Source organism: Centrocercus urophasianus, unplaced genomic scaffold (genome assembly GCF_019232065.1).
Source record: "Centrocercus urophasianus isolate 14NV4802_14NV808 unplaced genomic scaffold, USGS_Curo_1.0 seq_5, whole genome shotgun sequence".
Classification (NCBI taxonomy): domain Eukaryota; kingdom Metazoa; phylum Chordata; class Aves; order Galliformes; family Phasianidae; genus Centrocercus; species Centrocercus urophasianus.
Window position 1 is genome coordinate 5,943,383 of NW_024885088.1, and position 26,938 is coordinate 5,970,320.

A 26,938-nucleotide genomic window follows, 5' to 3' on the forward strand; every position below is an offset into this window, starting at 1 on the left:
CTCTACCTCAGCATTTATAATTTTTAGGGTTCACCTTCAGTCGATGTTCTTTCAGTGTTCCAACTGATTTGGACATGATCTTCTATCATCATGTATTCTCTTTTAATTAACGAAAAGCAAAAAACAATTTCTCTTCACTCACTGCTGCCTTTTGGGTTGGTTGTGATCTTTACGCCTTGAGTTATCTTTGCAAAACTTCCTGAAAATGAAAATGAATTGATATCGGGGATTTCTACTTCCTTAAGAAAGGCAAGGAGAGAGAAACTTTTCAGTTCTGTTCTCTCTTGCAGTGAAAGTAAGCATGAAATGTTTTTTTTTTATCTGACCTTTTCCTCAGTCTGCATTCAGCTATTTGTAATTTGGAACTGCTTTGGAAAGCAGAGACTGATTGATTCTGAGGGTGGAAGGCTGCGTTCTCAAACCTGGTGATGGATACTGAATTGATTTTCCTTTCTAAATTTTTAAATAGATATTCCTTTATCTTTAACTTCTCTTAGATTTTTATCCATTTTTACTCACGTGTTTCACGTATTTAGTTATTTTGTTCCCCTAAACAAGGCAATGGCCGCAGCAGCACTGCGGGGATGGAAGCGGGGTGGCTGCTGCACAGGGGTTGCAAGGAGTCGGTCAGCAGGGGGCGAGACCTCGCGTTGCTGGCGGCCGTGGTGGTGGTCCTATTCTGTTTCCAATTCTCTCCTTCATCCCACTGGGGGGGAGCAAGTGAACGGCTGTGTGGTACTGAGTTGCTGCTGGGTTAAACCACAACAGTATTTTAACAGGAGAAAGAACTGGAGTGGTCATATATGGAGCCTAAATATTCTTTACCAAATGCTAGTATTGTTTCTGTTTTATTTCCTGCTTTAAAAATTTGCATTCTGCTTTTCACTGCTTTTTTTTGTATTTCTTTAAACACATTGCACTGAATGATTTCATTTCCTGTTTGCATTTTATATTGTATATGAAAAATAAATATTTTTAAAACATGCCTGGAAAGTGTGATAGAGCAGTAAAATTTTACTGGACAGTGCATTTGGGAAACCATTGTTAAATTTTATTGCCTATAAGCCAAGACCATTTCTTTTCTTGTTGTTTGAAAAGCAAGTATCTTCACACTGACTTGGTTGTATGGATTTGATTGTAAGGTAACTACAGCTGGAGAAGATGCAACTTCCTAGTTATATCCTGGAGATTATATAACACAGTGGCTACTAAATTTAAACCAACTGGCTTGTCCTTTTTAAAGTTAATCCTTCCTCTCTTCCCACATCAGTTCTATCTATATTTATCTCCAGAGGAGGAAGCAAACTATATATGCGTGCTGTTTCTTGGGTTGTGGGTTTTTTTGGTCCTTTTTTTTTCTTTGAGTAAATATTCTGAATTAATATATTGCAAATTTGTTGTGCAAGTCAGATGTATGCTGATTTACATGGAATGAGAGTAAATTCTTATAAAGCTTGAGCCATTTTACTCGTCATGCAGGATCAAAAATACCGTCTCTTATCACATTGAGTACATATTCATGCTAGCTTTTCTTTCAAGGGAGAGGAAGCGGGAAAGAGAGATTCCTGAATGGATTCACAGTCCATGAGGTTAATTCCCAACAAGCACCATGAAGGAAGCATACATTAGTTACTCAGAGGAAAAGAGGATTTAAGTATCTTCATCTTCATTTTTGTTTATTTATTTATTTATTTATTTTTATTTGAGGTATCCTTTTGCTTAGTCTTAGCAAAACTAAATAAACCAGGCACTAACTTAAATAGGCTTTTTTAGTCGTATAAATAAGGGGCGGCCCTGATCTCAACAGTTGCCAGTTTCCATGTGCGATCTTTGCTTTATCTGTCTAGGCTTTTTGTGTAGGGGACTGGTGCCAGTACTTTGCTGCCACTGTTAAAGTAAAAACTATAATTACATTGTCAAAATAATATTTATAGTATTTTCAGGGAATAATTGCGGGAGTGTGACGAATATATTATACTCATCAAACTTTTATGTAAACATAAGCATGAGTTTTTTATTTGAGTTATTGGTGTTGTTTTTGGCCTTTGTGTGTTTCCAATTGGTAAAAATAATATTGGGATGTTCATGGTCTTTGTGAATTTGCAGAGTATGTGCCCTAACAATCAGTTGATATGCTGTCTGGTAGATGTAAACTGCTATTTGCACTTGTGTTGGGATTTTAGTCTCATGTTTCCATAGCTTTTAAAAATCCTGTGTTTTTAGAGTTTTGCGATCCCCTAATTATTATAGCACGTAGCATTTTACTACTTCACCAAAGAGGAAAGTTTTGAGCAATTTCTTTGTTCTCTTGGTATCATTTGGTTTTTTTGTTTTGGTTTGCTTTTTTTTTCTTAAGCTTCTGTGAGTTTGAGTGCCTTTGAAAGGTGGCTGTGAATGTCTCCCAGAAACATCTATGCTAGCAAGCAAGTATAGGGTCCTATGCTTAGTTAATGGTATAGGGAGGATGTAAGTGTTCTTGGTGTTGGCTGATGGTAATTTACCAAAGAAACAGAAAAACAAAACTCAAAAATCTTCAGTCATGTCTATATCATAGTTTTAATTTTAGAGCTGCTCTCTGTGCTGTGTCTTTTGGTGAATATTTTCATGGCTTCATAATGAAGTGTCTGTCTTTGGAACATCTGCAAAGAAGATGATGTTCCTGCAAGCTTCACTCTTCATATGTCACCTTGATATCACCTTTGCTGGATGAGAAGGGTCTCTGTCTTCACGATTTGGTCCAAAATCTTTAAAGGCAGTGGAGGCACTCTGACTTGGGTGAGCTTTGGTTCAAGTCCTTGTTCGCTGACTTTTTTTAAATGAACTACAAAATGGGGAGCCAGTTTTTACACCTCCTTCAGCTGTCCGCAGAAGGGAAAGACCCGAACCTGGCTTAAGACAAGTCAAAATTATGATAAGTTCGCAAATGCTGTCACTTTGGGTGAGTGATAGCATTATCGTTTTCAGCCTGATACATCTGTGTTCATGCATATAGCTTGCCTGTGACTTCTAATATTAATATGGAAACTTTGCATGTGTCTTAATTTCTTTCCCTTATTTCATAACATCTGGAGTGGAATGAGGTTTGAGGTGAGCAAGTTAAAATCCAGGTAATAATGACAAGTTTAGGATAAAGGATGCTATTTAAATGCATCATTTTCTCAATGATAAAAAAGGAAGAGGGGCAGAATGGAGCTTTGAACATGAAAATAGAAGCTTGAGGAGGGCCTGAATCATCATTTCTTGACCTGTGATACCACAGTAGTTGTTGGATCCTGTTTCTGAATATAGTAAACTCCAGCTTGCTGTACTTGTCCTTTGATAATGCTGTGGAATATTGTTACACTCACTCCCCTCATATTTAACCAAAAGAAAACCAAACAAACCTCCCAACTCCAAAAAGAAACCCCAGCCATCCAACCTTTTCCAAGTTCTGATCCTGATTTCCTTTCTTTTTTTTTTTTTTTTCCTTTTCTGTCTTGGGCTTGATTCCCTGCTTGCTTCTGTGGTGATCGACTGGTTTAAGCAGTGCTAAGCTAAATTGTTTTATTTACAGTGGGCTGTAATCCAGATCCTGGCTAGGAAAGCTCACCTTTCTGAGACAGTTGAAGTAAATGGAATTGAAACCAGACTTTATAGCAGTAACAGAAGCATTAGTGCCTTCCAACAGTGTGGTATTCATTGTACTGATGATCAAAACTGTCCATTCCATGTTGTTTGTGGAAATTCTTTTTAATTGGTGTACTGATAGACTGAGACAGTGGCTGTTTCAGATTCTCTATGGATCATTCTTCTTCCTCTAAGAAAGACCAACCTGAGCTGATATCCTTAAATTGCAACAGTAAGTAGATTGATGGGCAATCTTGCAAAGTTCCCCTTTCTAGTTGCTGATACTGCTTTTAGGCAGTGTTTATTACTGATTCTTTGTTTGGTTGCTTCTTTTTTGGTGTTCTTTTTTTTTTTTTTTCTTTATTTCTTGCTCCTTCAATTTGGAGGCTTTCTGGTGCAGCCTGCCAAGATGTTGCTGATTTATGACACATGCATAGTGGTTTTATTATGTGGAATGATATCCACTTGAAGCGCAAAGGAAATGGGAGTTTGCTGATGTCTATTTAATTAGAATGGTTTCTGGTTACTTTGCTGTTCATTTCAAGTCTCAACCAATGTCTGTGTTTCTGTGGACCTTTAAACACAGTGTTTTGTAAGCCATTTCCTTCCTTCCTTCCTCTTTACTATCCTCCACCCTACCAGCAAGTGTGTCAGCAAGACTCATGAGGAGGCAAGGCAGAAGTAGATGTGAGTCAAAACCTATAGAAATATCTGTAGATGTAAAGTGATGACTATTGGTTGACTGTAAAGGTAAAGGTGTGTAAAAAGAAATAGTTTTGGTATTGTAGATGGAAAATGTTTTTGCTGTCTCCTTCTTTTGTTGGAAGGACTGTGGTTTTACTCTGCTCTGATGCTGTATGCCGAATCAGCAGCTGCATGGGCAGCTCTGGCATGAGCAGTACCATTGTAATCCTGATGGTCTGACCTCACAACTGCTGCTTGATGCCTGTGTTAGTAGCTGCCCTCTGCATCAAAGGCAGAAGGAGGAACTAGTCTTTATCTCCTAATTTACTGCTATGCATTGGAACAGGAAAGAAGGGTGTGCCAATTGTTTACTGTCCCTATAGATCCTGAGGTTATTTGCAATGATGGCCTAGTGCAGGCCACAGCTTCTTTTCTGTCTTGTGGCTGTAATGAAGGAGAAGCAGAAGAGATAAAGGATACATTTGTGCTATTACAGGATATGGCCAGATTTATGTAGTTTTTCATGTCAATTTTTGTTTTTGTAGGCTGGGACTTCAAGATGGTAAGATCAAGATAGGGAGAACAGGATAAACAAGTCATTTAATGCAGACAGCTTCCTGGAGGCAGAGCATCTGAAACATAACATAGAAGTTTTCACTCGTACTAAGAGGAAGTGCCCTTTTTTAAGAGTCTTCCACAGACATCCAAGAGTGCTGTAGTTCTTCCTGCTGGGAAAGTGAAGATGGAGGGAGAATGGAAAGGAGCTAGAAAAGGTTCCATGGAAGAAAGAACAATGTGAGACACCCACGTCTATTTGCGTAAATTGTTTCTGGTTTGAATCAAAATCCAAACAGTAAAATCCAAACAGTAAAAATTATGTAAAAGTTAGCCTTTTGGGCATCGTACCCAATCTCTTGATTGTCAGTATCATGTCACAGCTTCCATTTTGAAGTTATTTAGCATGGCTCTGATGGGACAAAGAGTGCATCTGTCTGTAACTGTGGCTTTCCAGACGTAAGCTATAAGATTCCTTTTCATTCTGCTGCATCCTTTTTGTTAACAGCTTTGGGCTGGCAGAGCAATTTTGCATGACTGTCTTTTTCTTCTCAGTGAGAATTCTAGGGAATGCTGCCAGTGCAGAAAGGAAAAGTGACAAGATTTGTGCCAGATTATATCAAATTCTTTCCCTTTATTCCATTCTGCATACTTAATAATGTGTGATATGGAAGGAAACACAACAAGGAGATTAGAGAAAACAAGCAACCTTTAAATGTATGTAACAATGGCAGTGCCCCAAAACGTGGGCACCAAAACCATTGCTGTATAATAAAGTGGATATGGAACTAAATATACCAAATGTAAGTGTATTTGATCTCTGCCTGTTACAAACGGACCATGACGACCATGACACATTATTACCCAGATATAAATTGTCCAAGGCAGAAAAATTCTGATAACCTTTTCACAGATTTACAGAAAAAGATCATTGAACTTTTCTAAAGAAATGCAAAGCACTTGAATGGAAAGTTTGCTTTAACATCTGCAGCATGCTATCAAAATAACTTATGGTAACACTAAATAATTGAAGCAAGATTGCTTGTAATCTTGGTTAGTATTTTAGATGTTAATCATTTCCTACTTTTTAGACCTGTGCAAGGTATCATGTAGTAGTAGCAGCGTGTCATATGATTAGATACCATGAATAACGCACACTGGGTGGCCAGTCCTTTTCGTTGGTTGTTGGTTTGGTTTTTTTTGTTTCCTGGCGTGGTTTAAGTCCGGGTTCAGACTCCCCAGTACTTCAAACTTGCTGATTTTGCTGGAGCAAGCTCTTTAAAGAGACATTAGATTAAGGTTCAACTTTTTGGGCTGACTCAAAAAAAAAGAAAAAAAAAGAAAAAAGAAGAATTTTGTATCCTGATGTGTCTAAGAAGCTTATTAAAGCAGTTTGGCAGTCTGCAAGCACTTATGCACTTTACATAGGAGAGTAATCTCAAGCATGTTTTTTTGCTGCTTCAGGGATTGTAACAGGATTCGCATTTACTGTGCCTTTAGACTTTAATAGCTAATTTGCTACAGAAATGAACATACCTGTGATTGTTTCTTTCTAAAATTAAAAAATAATGCAATTAAAACACTAGAAGATAAAGCCCCATTACTATATTTAATAAGATTTTGCAAGTTCTGTATGAATGTTCTGTTTGAAACTGATTTCATGTCAGACAACACTCTGTCAAACTGATTCTTTTCCTAGTAAATGAACAAAAACTATTTTTGAAATCTACTATTATGAGGTTTTGTTGTAAGTTACTTTATATTAGAAACTCATTTGGTTGTCTACTGATTCAACCCATCTCCATACTAGTTCACTTATAACTTTACATTTTACATAACTTTTTTTTTTTTTTCTGCTTCTGTTTTTGAGGCAAGTTCTCCTTTGTAGGAAAAAAAAAAAGTGTTAAGATGTTGCCCAGACCCCTATCTCCCAGCACCAGAATGGTTGGCCAGTCACTGAATGTAATGTTCTGTTATTATTAGAGTTGTCATTTCTGAAGGAAAATTAAGAATTGCTTTCTTCTGGAGGTGAAGGAGTTGAAGAGTGGGAACAGAAAATTACTAAATACAACATTCTTGGTATTCCACAGATGGTAAAAACGGGTTATTAGTCTGCATTGCAGCAAGTGCAGTATGATCAATGCCAAAATATAATCAGTAGCTAGGCGTTCATTTTATTTACAGAAATAAAATACTAAGCACTATTTTAATAACTGTAAATGACAGAGCCCATATATGTATTGTACATTCAATTTGAATAGTCTAGACAGACTGTTCTCCAAGGAAAATACATTTTCATCAGTATTTGTGGTATGATTCATGGTGGTGAAGAGGCAAATAGCTCTTTTTATGACTGAAAGTTGCTTTAATTTGCAGCCTCAAGGAAAGAAGTCCGTGACCGGATGATAGTGGTGGAAACTAAGGTTTTATAGTAATAGAGGTTTACACCTTATGCTGAGCTGAGGGTTTTATTTTTCCAGGGATGGCATCATCAAAAAGCATCTTGCACTTGTTTGCAAACAACTAGAAGAGGTCTATATAAAGTTTTCAGTTCACAACTCAGATTTGCAAAGCTCACAGTGACAGGCCGTTTAAAATGTGTGCTGGCTCTCAGTAGGTAGGGATTTGGCATAAATACTTGTAAATCTTTGTGTATGCACCTAGTGTAGAGGAGGTGCACCAACTCTGTCTTCCATGCCTAGTTAGTTGTCAGCAAAACTTTAGAGAGATATGCGAGTTTGCTAGTGTTATGTTTGTAATTTTGCAGTTGATGTTACGTTTCTTTATACACATTGGGATTGGATTTATTTTGTATCTTTAAGCAGTGCCTGCTTATGTTCAGACTAAACATTACGTAGATGGCCTTTCTGATAAGAGAGAAAAGCAAAAGGCTAAGTACATATTTATAGTTGTCTGTTCTGCCTACCTCAAAATAAAAATAATGGAAATCTCGTGACTGTTGTAAGCTGGAATTTCAGTAACTTTTCTTTGGAAATACTACCACATGGAGGAGAACAAAAGTGTACTGCTTTTTCAAAATGTGGCGCTTTAAATCTTTGTCCTAATAACTTGAAGTATTTAATTTTTCATTTGATACACAGTCTGATTCTGCAGTTGGCACTGAAATGACTTCTTTTGGACTGTAAGGAGCAATAGAGAGTCAGGCCTGTGAAATATTCATGTCTATTTCAGTCTGTCTCAGTAGCATTGCAGTATAATGAAGTGAAAACTGTGTGTTAGAGTGTGGTTCCTTTTGGTTATGATCATGAATGATTGAAGGGAACATATGGAACTGTGTTCTTGAAGATACTGATGTTCTAGAGTGCATTTAAACCACTGTCTTGGAAGGGCATAAAACAATAGCAGCTGCCTCATTTTTGCATGGGTAGTATTGAGTGATTCAAAAAGATCAGTTTATATGTAGTCAAATATGCTAAAATTCATTAGGAAAAATGTTCATTGTACATATTTTATACCAAGATTATTTTTGGAGTTTATAGGAACTGTTGGAATTTCAATTGGGCAAAAAGCTTCTTCAGCTCTAGGGTTGATCTGTGTATCAGAAGTTACATCTTAGTACATATAATTTCACAGTGGTTGACCATCAGGTTAAAAATAGTCTGGTTGACCACACACAGTGTAACTTTTTACTTTTTTTTTTTTTTAATTAAAATTTAGCTGTCCCTATACCCACAAAAACATTTGTTAAGGTCAGCACTGATGGACACCAAGATGAGGGGATGGAGTTAAGGGGTTAAAGAAATCACTTCTATGGAAAGGACAAAGTGTTTCATAATTTTTATGGGGAGTGTTTCACAAATAATAGCTAATGCAGCTGAAACTAGTGGTTGGCAATCATTCTAGCTGCGTAAAGATCCTAAGTTTTCATAGAAAAAGGGAAGTAGTCTCCCTTTTTCAGACAATGTGTTACTGAATGGATAGCAGAGTTCTTTCAGCTGTGTAATGGAATTGGACTCAATAATCCATTTCTAGATTTTTTTGTTGCTTTTCCTCCAAGTACAATGTGTTTTTGAAGAGGAGAAATTAGTATCTATGTTTTAGTGATCTGTAAGGACTACTGGAAGATGCGTTGCAGCAATGAAGTCTGATAGATATAAAACAAACAAGAGGAACCTGGAAGTTACATGCTAAGAGGCTTCCATGGTCTGTTATTTGTTTGTTTCCTTAACTCATCAGTACCCCTGGGTCTTGCTATGAATTAACAGATTCATTTTTGTTGTTGTTGTTGTTAATCTGCGCTTTAAAAAACAAAAGCAAAAAAACTTAAATATCAATGTATAGATTTTCAATGCTTAAATCAAAATTCAGTGTTACTTGGTATTGGTCATATCCTAGTATTTTGAATGTGAAATCCTTTTTGGATATAAATGCCATTTCTCTGATATGTGTTGCGGTAAGACAACCAAGTAGACCTCAGAGGTGTGTGAGTGTCCTAGTAGGTTTTTTGTGTTTTGTATTTTTAGTGCATAACTATGCAGACAGTGCTGCAGTGTGATGCAGTGTGCGTGCTCTGATGAGCTACTCTGGTTGTGGTGCTGTGATGTCTTATACCATCGTTCACACCTCTTCATCATTTGCTTTCCTTTGTGACTACTAAGTGTTGTACATAAATACATTCCAGTATGCAAAGTGTATTTGGTATGTGCCGTTCACCTGACATCTCACTGAGTACTCTGTAATGAATTATATTTTTAATGTAATATTATTATATTTTTGAGGGGTAGGAAAAAGAAAAATCAAAAATTGTAAAAATATTGCAGCAGTTGCATTGTAACTGTGGCAGAGCATATGAATTGAGTTGACACATTCTGAGCAAAGATTTATACACTGATTTGTGTAATCTTTATTCCTGAAGTAGATCACTTGCCTCAGGTGCTTGTAGAATTACACCTTCCCTTTAAACTGCTTGAGATTTTTCACAAGATTACTTTTGTGAGGAAGCCCTGCAATATTGAGATACGCTTAATGTGAGTAGATACTACTGCTTTTGTCTCACAGATTAACTGCCTGCCCATATATTGATTTCCTTCTTCAAAGTAAATGAAAAATATTAGCCTCTGTGGGTTAAAAAGCACTTACAGATTAAACTGTTTCTTTTTTCATGGTGTGAAAAGAGCCATGGTCTTCCCTGGATCCTTCTCATTTGTTCAGGGAATCAAGATGAAAGGAGAACTTTGATTGATTACTTTCACAAGTACTAAGACTCTAATGTGTGATTAATAGGTAATTTCTGGATATTTATTATCATATTAAAAACATATGCTTTTTATAGTTGTCACTGTAAGAATGTCAATAAGGATCTTTAACTTCTTTTTCCTTAGTTTGGTATTTTTTGACAGCCTAGTCTCTGAAGAGCTAATTGCTGCATGAAAAAGGTCAAGCAAATCTTAGTTAAAAAGTAGACTAAAACTAAATTGAGAGGTCTTTTCATAGTAGAATAGGTATGGAGTACACACAGAGAAATAAAATCCTATTAGGATTTACCACCTTTTTAGGTTTTTTTCTAGCAGGAAAACATTTCCATAAAATGTCTGCTAGAAGAATAGTGTGCCCATGATAGCTGTCCTGCAGAAAAACTATTCAGTCAGCAGGATGGGAATCAGATGATTGGAAGAAATGGCAGCACAGAGATGGGCAGAGGTGGTAAAAAGAAAATAAAAAGTTGCAAATAGACCTTGAAGTGCAAGTAGACTAGTAGATTTGCAGGTAGAAAGAACACAGACAGTAAAAACAAAGCCTAAAGGAGAAGATGATTTGATGTGCTTTACGGAAGAGATGTATATATTTTGGATTTAAATGAGATGCATGGGAAAAAAGTTAATATTCTTTAAAATCAATTTGCCTCATTTTTGACTCGCTTTCTTTTTCTTCCCAAGAGGACATATGCCCAACCCTTGGTAGGAGATGTGACTGCCAGCTGGCACAACACCTTTTAAAGAGATCTTATGTTTTCTGAATCTGACAACATTTGTCACATCTGTACATAACAGACAATTATTTGTACTATTTGTTAAACTGCATTTTAATATTTGAGATTCCTCATCAACCTGTAAAAAATGATCAAGCTATTGAAAGCTGTCAGTAACACCAAAGGTGTTTAATTTTGTGAGCTCTGTGGGTTTGTGCTTTTGATTTTTGTTAATTTACGTATTTATATTTTTTGTAGAATTGCTGAGATTGGGAGGGAGATTAAGGATCATCTAGTTCTAACTCTTCTTCTATGGACAGGGCTGACACTCACTAGATCAAACTGCCCAGGTCCCCATCCAGCCTGATCTTGAACACCTCTAGAGATGATACATCCACAACTTCTTCTTGTTCCAGTGCCTCACCAGCCTCTGAGTAAAGAATTTCTTCCTAACATATAACCTAGATTTTCCCTCTGTTAGTCTAAAGCCATTCCCCTTTGTTTTATCACTATCAGACTGTGTAAAAAGTTGGTCTATCTCCTTCATGTACTGGGAAGGAGGGGTTCTTTGATATTAACTCCATCAACATCTATGATTCATCTTACAGGTTGGAGAAATGGGCCCATGAAAACCTAATGAGGTTCAACAAGGCCAAGTGCAAAATGCCGCACTTGGGCCTGAGCAGTCGCAGGTGTTTGTACAAACTGTGGGGGTAGAACTCCTTGGGAGCAGATCTGTGGAGAAGGACTTGGGAGTCCTGGTAGATTAGAAGCTGGACGTGAGCCGGCAATGTGTGCCTGCAGCCCAGAAGGCCAACTGCCTTCGGGGCTGCATTAAAAAAGGGGTGGCCAGCAGGGAGAGGGAGGCGATTGTCCCCCTCTACTCAACTCTTGTGAGGCCCCATCTGCAATACTGCATCCAGGCCTGGGGCCTCCAGTACAGGGAGGATTATGGCGCTCTTGGAGCGGGTCCAGAGTAGGGCCACTAAGATAATCAAAGAACTGGATCACCTCTCCTATGAGGAAAAGTTGAGGGAACTGGGATTGTTAAGCTTGGAGAAGGCTCCAGGGAGACCTCATTGTGGCCTTCCAATACTTGAAGGAAGCATATAAACATGAGGAGGAATGGCTGTTAACGAGGGTGGATAGTGATAGGATAAGGGGGAATGGTCTTAAATTGAGACAAGGGAAGTTTAAGTTAGATATTAGGAGGAAGTTTTTCACACAGAGGTTGGTGACACAATGGAACAGGTTGCCCAAGGAGGCTGTGGATGCCCCATCCCTGGAGGCATTCAAAGCCAGGCTGGACGTGGCTCTGGGCAGCCTGGTCTGGTGGTTGGTGACCCTGCACATAGCAGGGCTGTTGAAACTAGACTAAATGTCTAGTTTTTACGTCCTTTTCAACCCAGACCATTCTATGGTTCTATGACTCATCTTCTTCCTTTGTTTTAAAACTGTAGTAAGAGGAGTTTGAAATAAATCCTTTGTGATAATAGTAGGAATACATTGTTAAATAGTGTTAAAATCAAAGGCAGTACTGCTCAGTGTACTGGCTCTAATTTTACTGCAGTAGAGACCTGAAATGGTTAACTACATTAACATACCATATTAAATATTTGTCCTACTACACAAAATTTAGTGTAGGTATCTTGGGAGTAGATTGGATTCTCCTGTTGTGTTTTTGCCTGCTGTAACGTATTTTTAAAGCTAACTTATGGAGAGCATCCGGGGAGCTCTTCTAGTAGCAGGCGGACCAGCTTTTGCAGAGTTTGAGTGATGGCAAACAGCCTGTTTATGTTAATCCAGTGCTATAAAGAACCTCCTCTGATTAGAGGTAAAACGGACTCTGCAATGTGGCAGCTACTGCTTCTGCATGGGTCTGTTTCAGTTTGCACCAACTGCAACTCTATGCTTTCATTCATTTCCATCTATCTTACACTTTCACTGACTCAGTTAGTTTTTGTAATCATTAGCAGCCATTGCTTGATGTTAATGTAAGTCTCATTGGAGGTGGAAAGAAAAAAGTTTTGTTCTGATTACAATTCCAGAATGTGGAAAATTAATTCCATTAGAGGAGAAAAAGCTAATATTAACATACAATAACAGTGAGAAACTGCACAGAAAGCTGTATTGAGATGTATTGTGTATGTGTGTGTGTGAGTAGATACATACATGTAATGTTGAAAAGTTTCATTTCTATGAAATTGATTAGTGTTTTGCTGAATTTCCACTTAATATGTTTTCTGGTTTTTTTTTTTTTCTTTTTTTTTTTTTTATTCTTTTTTTCAGCTTTTCGATGTAGCCTCCAGTTTCTTGGAAACATTGCAGCAGGAAATGGAGATTCCCAGAATAGCATTTGGAAGTGTGCTTTCCCAGATCTCTTCTTGTAAGCATGGATGCGGCTTTTTTTATAATGTAATTTCTGTGGTTTTATTCAAATCTTTTGTACACGACAGTTGTGCTTCTTCTAGCACCATAAAGCTTTGAAAAATAACTTTGGGGAAAATAGAGCGGTTGAGACCATATCCTGTAGATGTTTTTTTTTGTTAGTCAACCACAGGGGTCAGGACCTTTGAAAACCTGTTTGTTATAAACTGACAGTAAATTGATTTTATTTGACACAAACTGGAAGAAAATTGTGTTTAAATAATGAGCTTCAAGCATAAGCTTTATTTCAGAGGTATTTTCAAGTAGTTATACACTGCTTGTTTCCAAGAATGTGACTTCTCTTTCATTCACATTGCTTATGTATAGACCAGTCAGTTATTTGTGGATTAGATGGGATCTACAAAAAGTGGCTTAATATCTGTGTCTTCCGTTCCCTTTGCCATTCATCCTAGCCTTAATGAAATACGTTTCTGGAGATTGATGATGTGGCATGAAACATTACATAAACCATTTTGTGTGGACACATGACAATATTTTTGGTGTAGTTGGCCAAATCTTTCACAATAAGCTGCTGATAAAGGCATATTCGTTGTATGTTTGGAGTCCGCTTGTCAGAGGATTGTATGGTAATAGATACAGGTTATTATTATTATTTCATTCAATTCCTAAATTTCTAGTTAGTTCAGATATTGTACTAGTATTATAAATCACATCTTAAGTTTGACTTCCAGTTTCAGATTTTCTTCCTTTGCAGTTGACTTTATATCTCTTGAGCTACGGCAAACTCATGATTCTCTGAAAGGCAGCAGACAAGAACAAGTAAGCTGAATGTCCTGAAGTGTGTTTTTCCAGCATCAGTTTTAACTTACTGTCTTAACTATTCGTTTTCTCTTGAAGAACCTGCCTAACCTACAGTGATGAGAAAATTGTTGCCTACTGTTGTATGGTCTTATTTACCTGCCTTAATTCAGAGAAAGTGAAGGAACTGATGGATCCTGGGAACTTGTCTGTGGCTCTTCACATCATAAAAGTCTACAAAGAGCGACTAGAGTCTGAGTGGTCGTATGTATCTTTTAGACATTTTTTCCTCTTAAATAAGTGTTTTAGTAGCATCAATCTCTCTGTGAAAGTGTCTGAATTTGTGGCTCTGAAAAGTAGTAAATGATGATCTATATGCAAGTTACTAATTTGATCTCAAGTTCTTCTCATAAACTTATACTGACTCATTTGATTTCTCTTAAACTAAGACTGTCTTTGTTGAGGATGTAAACAGGAGTTGTAGACTCAGTGGAGTACTCTTCTTATTAACAAATCTGCTGTCTAGTGTGACATACAATCATTTTTACATTGAAACAGAGAAGTCATGTTGTATGTGAATCTTCTAAATTTCATTTTCTTAAAACTAATCGGTGGGTTTATTCCATCAAGCTTTGAATTTTTTGCTAATGACTATTTCTGTAAATATTTCTGTCACTTATGCATTTGAGAAATGTTGTGTTTGTCAACAAGCATATGCACAATAATTCAGGGTTTTTTTTAATATGAGAAAAATACTGGATAAAAGACATTATTAAAACAAAACTCCATATACTTTTTTATTTTTCTCTTGAAGGACATGTTTAAAGTAAAAATTTAATTAGGAAAAATTATCAAGTTTTAAATAGATATTTAGAAACTCCGTTTTCCTTGCATTAGTACTGAAAAAAAAATTACTTAATTTTTTTTTTTTTTTTGGGGGGGTGGTCTTTTTTCCTAACCAGGTCAGTTTGCATAGGACATAAGTAGTTTGCAGAAAGGAAACTTAGTTTTAGGATCAGGTGACTAGACTTCCATTTCAAAAGTGACAAACCGAATCATTAGTTTTGGCCACAGTCAGTAGAAGTACGTGTGAAACAGATGACTTTTCAGGTAATTATCTTGATTATCCTTTGTTTTCTTTATGTGTTGAAGATAATGTTTTAACTAAGATATGAAAGCCAAGAAATCACCAAGATTAGAAAAGACCTCTAAGGTCATCCAGTCCAACCATCCACATTTCACCAATATTTCCTAGTAAAGCATATCCCTCAGTGCAGCATCTAAGTGTTTCTTGAACACCTCCAGGGTTGATGACTCTACCACCAGCCCATTCCACTGCCTGACCTCTCTCTCAGGGAAGAAGTAGTAATTCCAACCTGGATCTCTGTTAGTGCAACTTGAGGCCAGTTCCCTTTAGTCCTATTACTAGTTACATGGGAGAAGAACAGGCCAACTCCTACCTCACCACAGCCTCATTTTGGGTAGCTGTAGAAAGCGATAAGGTCACCACCTGAGCTTCCTCTTCTCTTAGGCAACAAGTTGTTCTTTAGCTTTAAATACAGAGGTTATTAACTTACTAATCTTATGAATCTGGATATTTTTTCACAAGAAAACAAGTTGTATTTTAGATTCTGCTTTACTTCCTGCCACTTTCTATAATTTTGCGATCTGTGAAGCGCATAGTACAAGAGCATTATTATACCTGATGTAATACAACCAAACTTTCTTGCCTAAAAATTTCTCTTTATTATCTAGAGTATGAGAATATTATTTGTCTTGAGGATAGTCCTAAGGTGGATCTGAAAGCCAGTTTCATTTTTTACTGCTGATTTTCTTCCTGTTAAATAAATGTGAATGGATATATTCATATAATACTAAGATGATATCAGGTTAATTTTTTTCTTGCTTTCTTTTTTTTGCTCTTGTTGCTGAGCAAGAAGAGGTGCACCAGCCAGCACTTCTGCTGACTTTCTCATGCCCTGCCTAGTCTAGCTGTCTTTTTCTCCAGTTCTCCAAACTTAGGGGAAAATTCTACCTATTTCCAGCAATATTGAATCTGCTTTTTGTAGAAAACCTTTTGTGGACTAATCGGTGTTCTCTATTTACTAGGTTAAAATGCTGCTCCATTCTGTCACGCATAAGCTGGAATTCTTTTGTGGTGTAAGTGTCCTTCTGCTAGAGCTGTTATTTAGACTTGATTTGATAGCATCCAGAAATTTCTTCGTAAAGTGTTCTCTGCTCTGAAGAGAAAAGCTTAGCAGCAAAAAGGATTTCTAATTTGGATAGAAGTGATGTTATTTATGAGTTCTTTGGCTGAGGAAAGTTGAAGGTTCTTGTCTCGGCTCTCTAACTGTACTATAGAAAAGATATTTGGTCAGCAATTCATTGAACATTTTGGAGCTGTACTTTACCTCTCGCGGAAGTACGATCCTAGTGGTATGTTTAGATGAATTTGCATAGCTGCAGAATTTGCAACAAAGCTGATATACTTTGTTGTGAAGATTTGAGACCCTTACGCCACAGCTACCAGAGTGCACAGAAACCATTTTGAAGCAGCTGTTCTTGCATTATATAGCTGAGCCAAAATATAAACTAGTCATCTTCCAGGAGGTTATGCTCACTGCCAGACTCATATGTGACTGAATTTAGAATGTTCTTATTTTTAAAGTTAAAAATATTACTTAATTTCTGCCTACCTTCTTGTGTCTCAGTTTGAGCATCTGGTTTCTTATTACGCTGAATAAAAAGTGTATGCCACATGTGTTTATTCATCTTGGCTGTGCTTTCTTGCTGTCAAACATTGCTCTTACGTATTGAAAATCTTTCTTTGAATAACCAGATGAGTTTTGGTTGTAGGCAAACCATTTATTCACGATTGTATTCTATTTCATTTTATTACTTACTAAAGCTTATAAATTAATGTTCCTCTAGAGTTAGTATCCAGTGAATTCTGAAAATAATCATGTTGCTTAAGTTATTTTTCCATTTGCTGCTATGAATCATTAGAACAGAGAGAGGACAGCCAGAGCAAACATTTGGATTTAAAGCAATTGGCTGAAGTATGGTCTCTCCCATGGGGTCCTTCCTGCTCCTTTCTGCTAAGCACATGTTTGGGTTTCCTACTGTAGCCCCATCACAGCAGGGGAAGCACATCTTGAAAATCTTTTTCTCATTCAGTTGACAATTCTTGCTCAGTTCTTGATCCCATTCATATTTAGAGTCTGGATTTCCATCTCCATGCTGGAAAAGTCCTCAGGGAGAGTTTAGGAGGAACCTCATTCCAGCCTTTGGCTTCTGACATTCCTCCCTCTAGTCTTGCAGCAATTTTCTAGGAAGAAGTCTTTGTCAGAGAAAATCTGAGATTATTCTAAGCAGTTCTTGAGAGCTTTCTTTTCTAGAAGTGGCTGTTGGTGGCAGAACTCCTGCAATTCCTGTGTTGACTGCAATAAGCTTCTTTTCCAATTAAAAAGGGTGAAGGAAGTGTCTCTGAAGACAGGGCATCGTTTTCTGGGTTCCCCTTCACTACTTCTTGCATCAAAAGCTATTCAGTAGAAAACAAGGATCTTCTGTTGGGGAAAAAAGAATATCTGGAGTGTTGCATGTTGGTGGCTATGCTTTCTGAGGGGAGCAGGTTATGAGAGAGAAGACCTCAGATTAGCATCTGCTGAATCTATTCAGAGGTGGAAAGCATGCTGTCCATTTTTAAAAGCATTTTTTTGAATCCCAAAAGGTCTGGTTTGGAGATCAGCATATTGAGATTTTTGAGACTAAGCACTGATGCATTTATATGAGATTTTTGTAGACTGATAACAGAAATTATCTCAGAACATGGGAAAAAAAAGGAGGTTCAATGATGCATGCCTACATTTGTCTTTCTCAGTGACACACTTTTTATTGTTTTCTGTAGCATACACTGAGCTAACAAATAGTTAATAAATTTCAGAAGTAAGTTGGTTCGATATGGAATGCCGTTATAGAATCAGGTACCTGTTTATCTATACCAGACGGTCTGAAGGCTCATTTCATTAAGCTTGTGGTTACTTGTAAGCTTCAGAAATGCCTCTATCTCTGAAATCTGTTAAGTTGCAAAATGTAATTCACACATTTTACTGATACCTTCTCTTTCTCTTTTAGAAGCTTGATCCTCTGAACAGCTCCAAGATATTTTTTTAATATTTCTTTCTTTGCCATCTTTAATATTGGATACAGAGCGTTATTTCAAAATAGCTTTAATTAACATTTATTAGGCTCTGTATTTTTGAAATGCCTCTGAACTTTCAGTCAACGCAGCTTCTTAACTTGTTTTGTGGCAGCAATCCTGTAATCTTGAATACTAGGCAATATACTGAGATTGTTGCTGGTCTGACTCCCAAGGGCAGTGATCTGAGACAGGCATCTCTAACAGATTCTTCAGAATGTAGCCTGACTGGATGTATACTCCTTTGTTTTCTAGCCTTTAGCTAAAATGTTAGAACAAGACAAAACTAGAAGTTTTATGGACTGAAAGCTGTTGAAAATTACCTGTCTTGTCCTGAATGTTTGGATCTGTATTTTGGCCTGTAAAGAATGCCCAGAGCTTACTGCATTCAGAATGTTTAGAGGGGAATGATGTTAAAGAATGCGATTCAAAGCATAAGTCTTTGCAAAGACTGGCTCTGCAGAAACAAGTTAGTAAGTTTCTTTTCTTTGGTTTGATTTATGCCATAGTAATTAAATGATCCTATCTACTCAACAGTTCTTTGCAGTGTAGTTGTTCTCTGGAAAATGCAAGGACCTTTGTAATGTGCATCTACTGTCTAGGCTGTTAGCCTAAGACTACGTATCTGCTGACTTTGGTGGAAAATTTTTTAAGCTGCTACAGCTTGGTGTATGTTACTGTTCCTGTCCTGCCTTCAGTCCTGAAAACTTGTCCTTTAGGCAAGTAGGCTCCCCTTTGAGGTACTGGTTTTGATCTCTGTCTTGCAGTTTGCTCTGTTCATGGACACAGTTGTGGAATTAGCATTCCTTCTTGCAAGTGGAAAGGTTTCAAACCTCAATATTTTTTTCTGTTGTTTCCACCTTCTTTTGAGGTTTTCGTTTGTTTGTTTGTTTGTTTTCATTTAATATTAGTTCTCTTTTATTTTATCTCTCACAACAGATCTGTCGGTTAAACTGTGATCGGTCTTTCTGCATTATTCATACTTAGATTTTACTTTTTCCAGTGTGCAGTCTACCCACTTCCATTCAAAAGAATGAGCATGGTTTGCAAGCTCCTGTGAGACGATCCTTTATTTTCTGTGTATCCTCATCTTTCCAGTGTACCTCCATTATGGACACTAATGCACTTCTGAAAAGTTGATAATTTGTTTTGGCCATATCTTAAGCATGTAAGTGAATATGCTTAGTCTGTAAGGTTATGTTTCTTTTTATAATCCTGCTTTATTTTGGCAACTGTTGCCTGCCTAAGGATACTATCTGGGAATTGGACAGATCCTTCCCTTAGGAAACACAGCTGGAACACCCTGTTCAGTAACTGAAACATGTTTCCCACTCACTATTCCCATGTGGTTACTACCAAAATCTGAAGAATCTTCTAACAAGCTCCTCTGCAGCAGTTCCAAGGGAAGAAGAAAGCACAAGCAATATCCAGCATTACATGTGCAATACGATGAAAAGGCTTGCCAAGCTCTGCCATTTTTTTCTACAAAAATGTTTTTGTTTTAAACATGCAGAAGCCTATGCTATTAGGCTCTGGAAAATTGTGGAGCCTTTAAAAAGTAATTCCTCTGTGTTTCACAACACATGCGTACCAACTCCCTTTCAGGTTTATATTAATCAACAGCAGTGAAGTGTGTCACACAGTTTAGAAGCTGCTGTATTTAGAAGAGAAACCAGCATAGAATGCCACATGAAATCTATTTTAAAATATTGAACCTGCAAACATATGTGTTTTGTAAAATAATTAGGAAAAAGTAGTACAAAACTACATTATAATTTATCCTAACCGAGACCAGTGTGTAATCTAAAAGCTGTTTATTTTAGAAATAGTTTGGTGGTTCCATTAGAGATGAGAGTATAGCTTTGTCATCACTTTTTCCAAGTGTGTGCAACATGCAGTGCTGCTACTATGAAAAAACAGGTTGCATTTTGGATTCCTGAAAAGCGAGGAACAGAAATCCTCCATTTTAAATAAGAGGCATAATATGCCTTTTGGCTTCCATCAAAATGATATTAAGAGTATGGTCAGCTGTTTGGCATTAGAAATAAGTTTTTCTGAACATCTACTTTTTCTTTTTGAAACCACAGCTTGGTGATGACTGTAAAGATTAGGTTATGGGACTACGCCTCCCCATTTTTGCCTTTGGTTATTTTGTCCTGGCTTATGGAAAGAAGTGTGGACAGAAACTAGTTGCTCCTGTGGCAAGGAGTCTTGCCCATGGACACAGATTTGAAGGCAAAGATGGAACTCTGCAGTAGAGTGCTTGTTGCTTAATTGGTATGCATGCAGTGCAAAAACCAGAAAATGTTACTTTTTTTTCTTTTGGGGCTGGCAAATCTGTCTGTCCTCTCTGATAGTTTAGGGTTTCCCCTGCTCCTTTCTGCTCTTCAGAAGGTAATTCTTATTTTTAATTCCAGGAAAGTTCGAGTTATGTTGCAGGTTCCAAGTTCAACTGTGGTTTTAAATAGTACTGACAATTGGAAAAGTTTCCTTAATTGTAGAGATCTGAGTAGCTTCTACTTTCTATTTGCAGAAGCAGCATATTGGCACAGATCTCCCCAGTCTCTCAAAGCTCAGGTTCACGTGTTTATTTGTCCTTTCACCTCTTTCTTCTTGAGTATTTTACAAAGACAAAGGGGTAGAAAGTAATTTTTTACTTTGTAGCACTTCAGGAAAAAAAAAAAGTGATTCACAGTTTGCCCAAAAGTAAAAATAAATCTCCTTTCAGTGTCTTCCACATGTAGCTATTGAATTGAACAGGAGTGTATTCTAAATGTAAGAAATATTATAGGTAGTTTGAAGTTGGTCTTGTAGGCCTGAGAGTTGACTTAGTGGAACCATATCATGGCCTGTGCAAGGAGGATTCATTCATTACAAGTAATAACTTTTGAAGATGGAAGGATATTCACTGTTGTGTTTTATTCCGTTCAGGAGAAGAGTATTGTTACTGTACTTGGGATTGAGCCTTAAATATAGAAATGTTTTCCCTTACTGTCCTTTTGAGCAAGAAGTGCTTTAATTCTGCTGTTTGAGTAGAGTTAATTACACGCACTCCAATTCTCGTTAGTTGTTTTTTGTTTGTTTATTTTTTGTCTTCTTTTAGTGGTTTAGATAGAATGCTTATGCTGTTGTGGAAGGCCAGAATACTTCTGTTTCTCAAGAGTGTTCTGGTACCAAGCACATTGTTTTTTCCTGTTGTTCTTTTGTTTTGTTTTGTTTTAAAGGCTTGTGAGACAGCTTTAAAAAATTGGTTGCCTAAATTTTCTTTTCTTTTCTTCAAAACTTGGATTATTTGTCATGCTTGTTTGTTGTAGTAAAAATTAGTATTTCATTCTGATTAAGGAATGGGTGGCATGACTTTGTTTGAGATGGTGAAATATGCTTTTGGTTTTGAGATGAGAAATTTGCTGATCAAACAGAGAATTCCTGTGTGTTTTTCTTCTTTCTCCTAAAAAAAATTTGTTGTCTTCTGAGACAAAGGATGCTGTTCTCTGGACTTGCTAATATAATCAAATCAACTTAATATGGAGCATGACATTTTGTGATCAAATTGATTGCTTACACTCAGCTTTGATTGGAGTATAATATGTTATAAATACGTATTTCGGATATACTGAGTTCAAGTGTAGCTTATACTATTTTGTCTTGTCTGATGCTCTAGTTCCATTTGGAACAGTGAAACCCTTTGCTATTTTTAAATCTTTGAGCATCTCCTCCTGTAGTTATCTACTAGGTAAGTGCCTGATATATATATTTTTAAGTTTTTACAAGATTTTTAGCCAAACAATTTTTAAATTTCAAGAACATTAGCATATTTAATAACACTGTTCATTTGTTACTTTGCAATGCTTGCATAACAACTTTAATTTTCACCAGTTCTTTCACTAAATTATAGTGGTCCTGAGTTTATCCCAGTGGTTCTTGTGTTGGCCTTCAAAGAGATTTAAATCTATTATCAAAGCTTTTTTGGGCATCTGTAATGCCATGTTAAGTCAATAACCTGAAACTAAGTGTCTTTCTTATTTCAAGGTTCTGGATTGTCTTACTTTCATTCTTCTTCTTCTCCCTTACCTAAATGAAAAACAAGAGAGCTGAAGACTGAAAATGGCAACTTTAATTTCTTGCACTCTTGTTTTACTACCACCAGAATTTCTGAACATGGTATCTAGAGAGAAGAGCTTTATCCCATTACTGATTTTTTTATGACATCTCCTGGTAATGCTCTTGAAAAATGTAATGCACTGTATTCTCTCATGCAGTATTGTAGGCAGTAGATAGGGTGAAAGAGAAAATCAAATATGGATTGTCTTGAAGTTAAAAGATGAAGTAGCACATATAGAAGTACATGCATCTTTATAAGCAAAAACTTTCCTCTAAAATACTGCAGACTTGTCTAGCTATGAAATTCTAGTCCAATTCTAATTCTAGTGACAGATGCATGTGAATAAATACAAGAGTATAGTCCAAATAATGACTGAAAGACCAAATAATGACTGAAATACAGATCTTCCATTTAGCAGTAGTAATCACCAGTTTGCAATTATTAGTATTATATACATATATTTTGTGATAAGTATTTAGTTTTTTTTAACTGCAAGACAAGTATCCAATAAGATTTCCCTAAAGCAATATTGATCATGAAAGGTAGAACACAAAATTTATAGTTCCAGTTGCCACATTGAAAAATCAAGCTTTGTGTTGTTCTTTAAATGCAATATTAACATGCTTCATTGTCAACTGAAATTTTTACATTAAGAAGCTACACAGGGCTGTGTTTTTCACAGCCGTAGTTATGGATTTGGGGTTTGTTTGTTCGCTTGTCCCTTTTATGACTGCAGATGGAAACCTTTGCTTCTACTCAAATTCTTCAGAAATGCAGTCAGTTATCATCTTGAAGGTTTAACTGTGGATAGCTCTTATGCCATGAATTGTTGGTTTAAGAACTGTGGAAGTATTCTCCTTGACTGCTGTGTCAATGGTTTGATGTAATTGTGGTGTTACATCTGAGTCTTTGCTGCTTAGCGTTGAAATATACAAGGGCTGCACTGAAAGTAATACTGGCCAATGATAGCAGAGTTAGGTGTTTGCAGGATAGCAGTGAAGTTGAAGCTTCCCACCAACATTTCATTAAATTTAGTTGCCATGTGACAGATGACAGCAGAAGGACAGTGACAAAATGACATTTGAAATGGAAGTGCATATGAGGCAAAGGTGTGTCAATGAATTCATTCATTTGGAAAAAATTGTATCCAGTGACATTCATCAACATTTGCTGAATGTTTAGAGAGACTAAATTGTGGATGTTAGCACAGTGAGATGGTGGGTTGTGCGTTCCAGCAGTGGTGACAGTGGTGGTGGGTCTCCTCGCTTAGCATGCAAGCTCCTGATTATTGCTGGCAAAAAACTGCAGATGGAGACTGTTGAAAAGTTGTGTTTTATAGCTAAGGATTTGCCTTATCAAATAATGTTATTGTGCTCTTTGTATCTGTTGTAGCTTCCATGGGAACAAATAGGAGGCATTACTTTTGGCACAACATTTACATGTGTGCTGGTAATTGTGGGGAAGTCTATACATTCAAATTTGTGTTGAGAAACTCTTAGATTGATCTTAAAATGGTTTTAAGTTGAGGGAGGGAAGATTTAGGTTGGATGTCAGGGGGAAGTTCTTTACAGAGAGAGTGGTGAGGTGCTGGAACAGGCTGCCCAGAGAGGCTGTGGATGCCTCGTCCCTGGAGGTGTTCAAGGCCAGGTTGGATGGGGTCCTGGGCAGCCTGGTCTAGTATTGAATGTGAAAGTTGGTGGCCCTGCATGTGATAGGGAGTTTGGAGATTCAAGATCCTTGAGGTCCCTTCCAACCCAGGCCATTCTGTGATATGTCTGTATATGTGTGTATACAAATATACATATACATTTATCCTTCTAAAATTTCCATATTAAAATAACTGAACCAGGTGCTGGCTGAGTCTACATTTAGCATTGGAAACAATAATAGCTATTAACTTTCTGGACTTCTTGTTCTTTTATTCCCCAAATTGTTACTGATTTTTTTTCCTAAAAGTAATTTGTTAAATCTTTAGGCTTTCTATGTAATCTTTCTGTTGGCTATTAATGGATTTTTGATAAGCAAAAGGCTATTTGGAGAGTGGAATGTTGGCAGGAGATGGATGGAATATTTGAAATGCTTGGTTTTCATCATACTATGCCTATTCTTCACAGCAGCTCCATGAGCAGAGGATGTTCTGAGATTTGTTCAGTAATTAATTTATATTTTATAGGAATAAACATAGATTGAAAAATGCATAGTTTAATATTCGTATACCTATGTAGAATACGTAACACTGTCACTACTTCTAGGTTCATAATGTAAGGATTTTTTTTTAATTATTTTTTTAAATGATGCTGAAAGAACATGACTAGGTTGAAATTACAGGGCCAGTGTCTAATGTTGTGAATGATACTTTGGAGAAGTAGACTTCTCCAAAGATCATAGTACACAGTACTAGTACATAGTACAGATCGTAGACTGTATTTCATCCCCTTATAGAGCAAGGAGTTGAATTTGGATATTGGCTTCAGTTTGTGTTAAAGAAGGGGAGTGTTTTTTTGGGAAGTTAAGAGAAGTTTTTTGCTTCCATGCATCTGACAATGCAGTTTCTGTTTATTTGGATGCTTTGTTTGATTTTATTTTATTATTTTATTGAGAATTTATTTGGATGCTTAAAATCAGTGTTGTGATGAATACCATAATAGTATTCAAGCCTAAACTTTGGCTTTTTGCTTAGATACCTAAAAATTGGATTAGTCATTTATTATTGGAATTGTGGCATTCCTTTTCTATAACTGGTGAAAGATCTTAACTAGCTTTCCTCCAAGCTTGTTTGGAAATGGGAAAATGTAGGGGAAACAATACACAATTAGCGAAATAGTATTAGAAGTATGTCAAATGGTTCTTTACAAGTAAAATTAAGTATCACCATTTGGAATAATGGAGAAGCTGTTTTCTTTGTACAACCAGTAATAAGTATTTTTCTTTTTTTTTTTTCTTTAGGTTCTTAATTGTTACAGACTATTTGCTGCAATGTCCAGAGTTGGTGAAAGCCCTCTATGCCAAACTGAGCAATCAAGAAAGGTAACCCCAAAACCAATGTGGCTTTTAGTATTTAGCATTCCATATAGAGTATCCTGTTCACATGATTGAAAAACTGTGTGGTTTCGTAGTTGGCACAAAATCTCTAAATACATGTTTCTATGTCAGTAATGGTTTTAAATTGGTTGGTTAACATTACAGTTTAGCCACAACTGGCAGTGATTTATGTAGGGTTGCAGAATCCAGGTTGGCGCCATTACTTGGTAAAGAAATACTTCAGAAAAAAAAAAACAAAAAAAAAACAAAACACACAAGACTTCATGCCTGTGCCTTGATTTCATAAGAGCACCACACCCTGCAGCGTTTTACAGCTATATGTCAAATGTCTTCATCTGTTCATGCTCCCACTGTATTTGTAAGAAATGAAAAAAAAGACTTTACTGAACATGGAAGTATACCTAGTGCTGGTTAGTAGAACATAAAAACAAACAAAAGTAGATGTGCCGATGCTTGTGATAACTTAATCTTTTTAGTATTTCCAGAACTAAAAATAATAATAATATTAGAATATTCTCACATTATGTGATCCTGTGTTTGTGTATTCAAAATAGCTACTTTCTTCCCCCTTTGCGTAGGGAAGTTGCAGGTAAAAGACAACACATTAAAAAAATCCCTGTGACTTATGTTTTTTTTCTGTAATTTTGATCTGTCTAAAACCAAAGTGTTATTACAAATGATCATTCAGACACAGGATAGAGGTACAAAAGAAATATGTTATAAATTGAGGTAAATAGCATAGATACACAGGTGAGAGATGGGAATAATGAGGGATATACTGTTCTTCTTTCTCCTTTCATCAGGTTAACCAACTGGAAACAAAAAATGAAGTGTGTGCTTACTGTGTCTACTGATAGAGGTTCATTAACCAAGTGTAGAATTGCAAGGTTGGAAATGACCTGTAAGATCATCCAGTCCAACCATCCTTCCACTACCATTGCTATCACAAGCCTCTAAATATCTTGTAACTCCAAAGTGGTTAGTGGGAGAGGCTGTTTTTTTGTTTTAGTGATCCTCTTGAGGACAGCCAAGACTGGGTTAGGTTGTTTGTTTTTTTTATATCATAGAATCATATTGTAGAATCATAGAATGGCCTAGGTTGAAAAGGACCTCAAAGACCATCTAGTTTCAACCCCCTGCTATGTGCAGGACCACCAACCACCAGACCAGGCTGCCCCGAGCCACATCCAGCCTGGCCTTGAATGCCTCCAGGGATGGGGCATCCACAACCTCCCTGGACAACCTGTTCCAGTGTGTCACCAACCTCTGTGTGAAAAACTTCCTCCTAATATCTAACTTAAATTTCCCTTGTCTCAGTTTAAGACCATTCCCCCTTATCCTATCACTATCCACCCTCGTAAACAGCCATTTCCCCTCCTGTTTATGTGCTTCCTTCAAGTATCGGAAGGCCATGATGAGGTCTCCCTGGAGCCTTCTCTTCTCCAAGCTTAACAATCCCAGTTCCCTCAACTTTTCCTCATAGGAGAGGTGCTCCAGCCCTCTCATCATCATAGTGGCCCTCCTCTGGAAGAGTTCCGCGTCTTTCTTGTGCTGGAGACCCCAGGCCTGGATGCAGTATTGCAGATGGGGCCTCACAAGAGTTGAGTAGAGGGGGACAATCGCCTTCCTCTCCCTG

The 26,938-nt window shown here is 37.0% G+C and overlaps 1 protein-coding gene across 1 annotated transcript in view; it reads left to right on the forward strand.

The window, feature by feature from the left end:
• The window catches only part of ATXN10 (ataxin 10), a 93,847-nt gene that overhangs the window by 15,557 nt on the left and 51,352 nt on the right, over positions 1-26,938 (forward strand). The window contains exons 4-6 of the mRNA XM_042834889.1: positions 13,064-13,160; positions 14,060-14,224; positions 25,207-25,287. Of these exons, the coding sequence (XP_042690823.1) occupies positions 13,064-13,160; positions 14,060-14,224; positions 25,207-25,287 (343 nt within the window). The remainder of the gene's footprint in view (positions 1-13,063; positions 13,161-14,059; positions 14,225-25,206; positions 25,288-26,938) is intronic.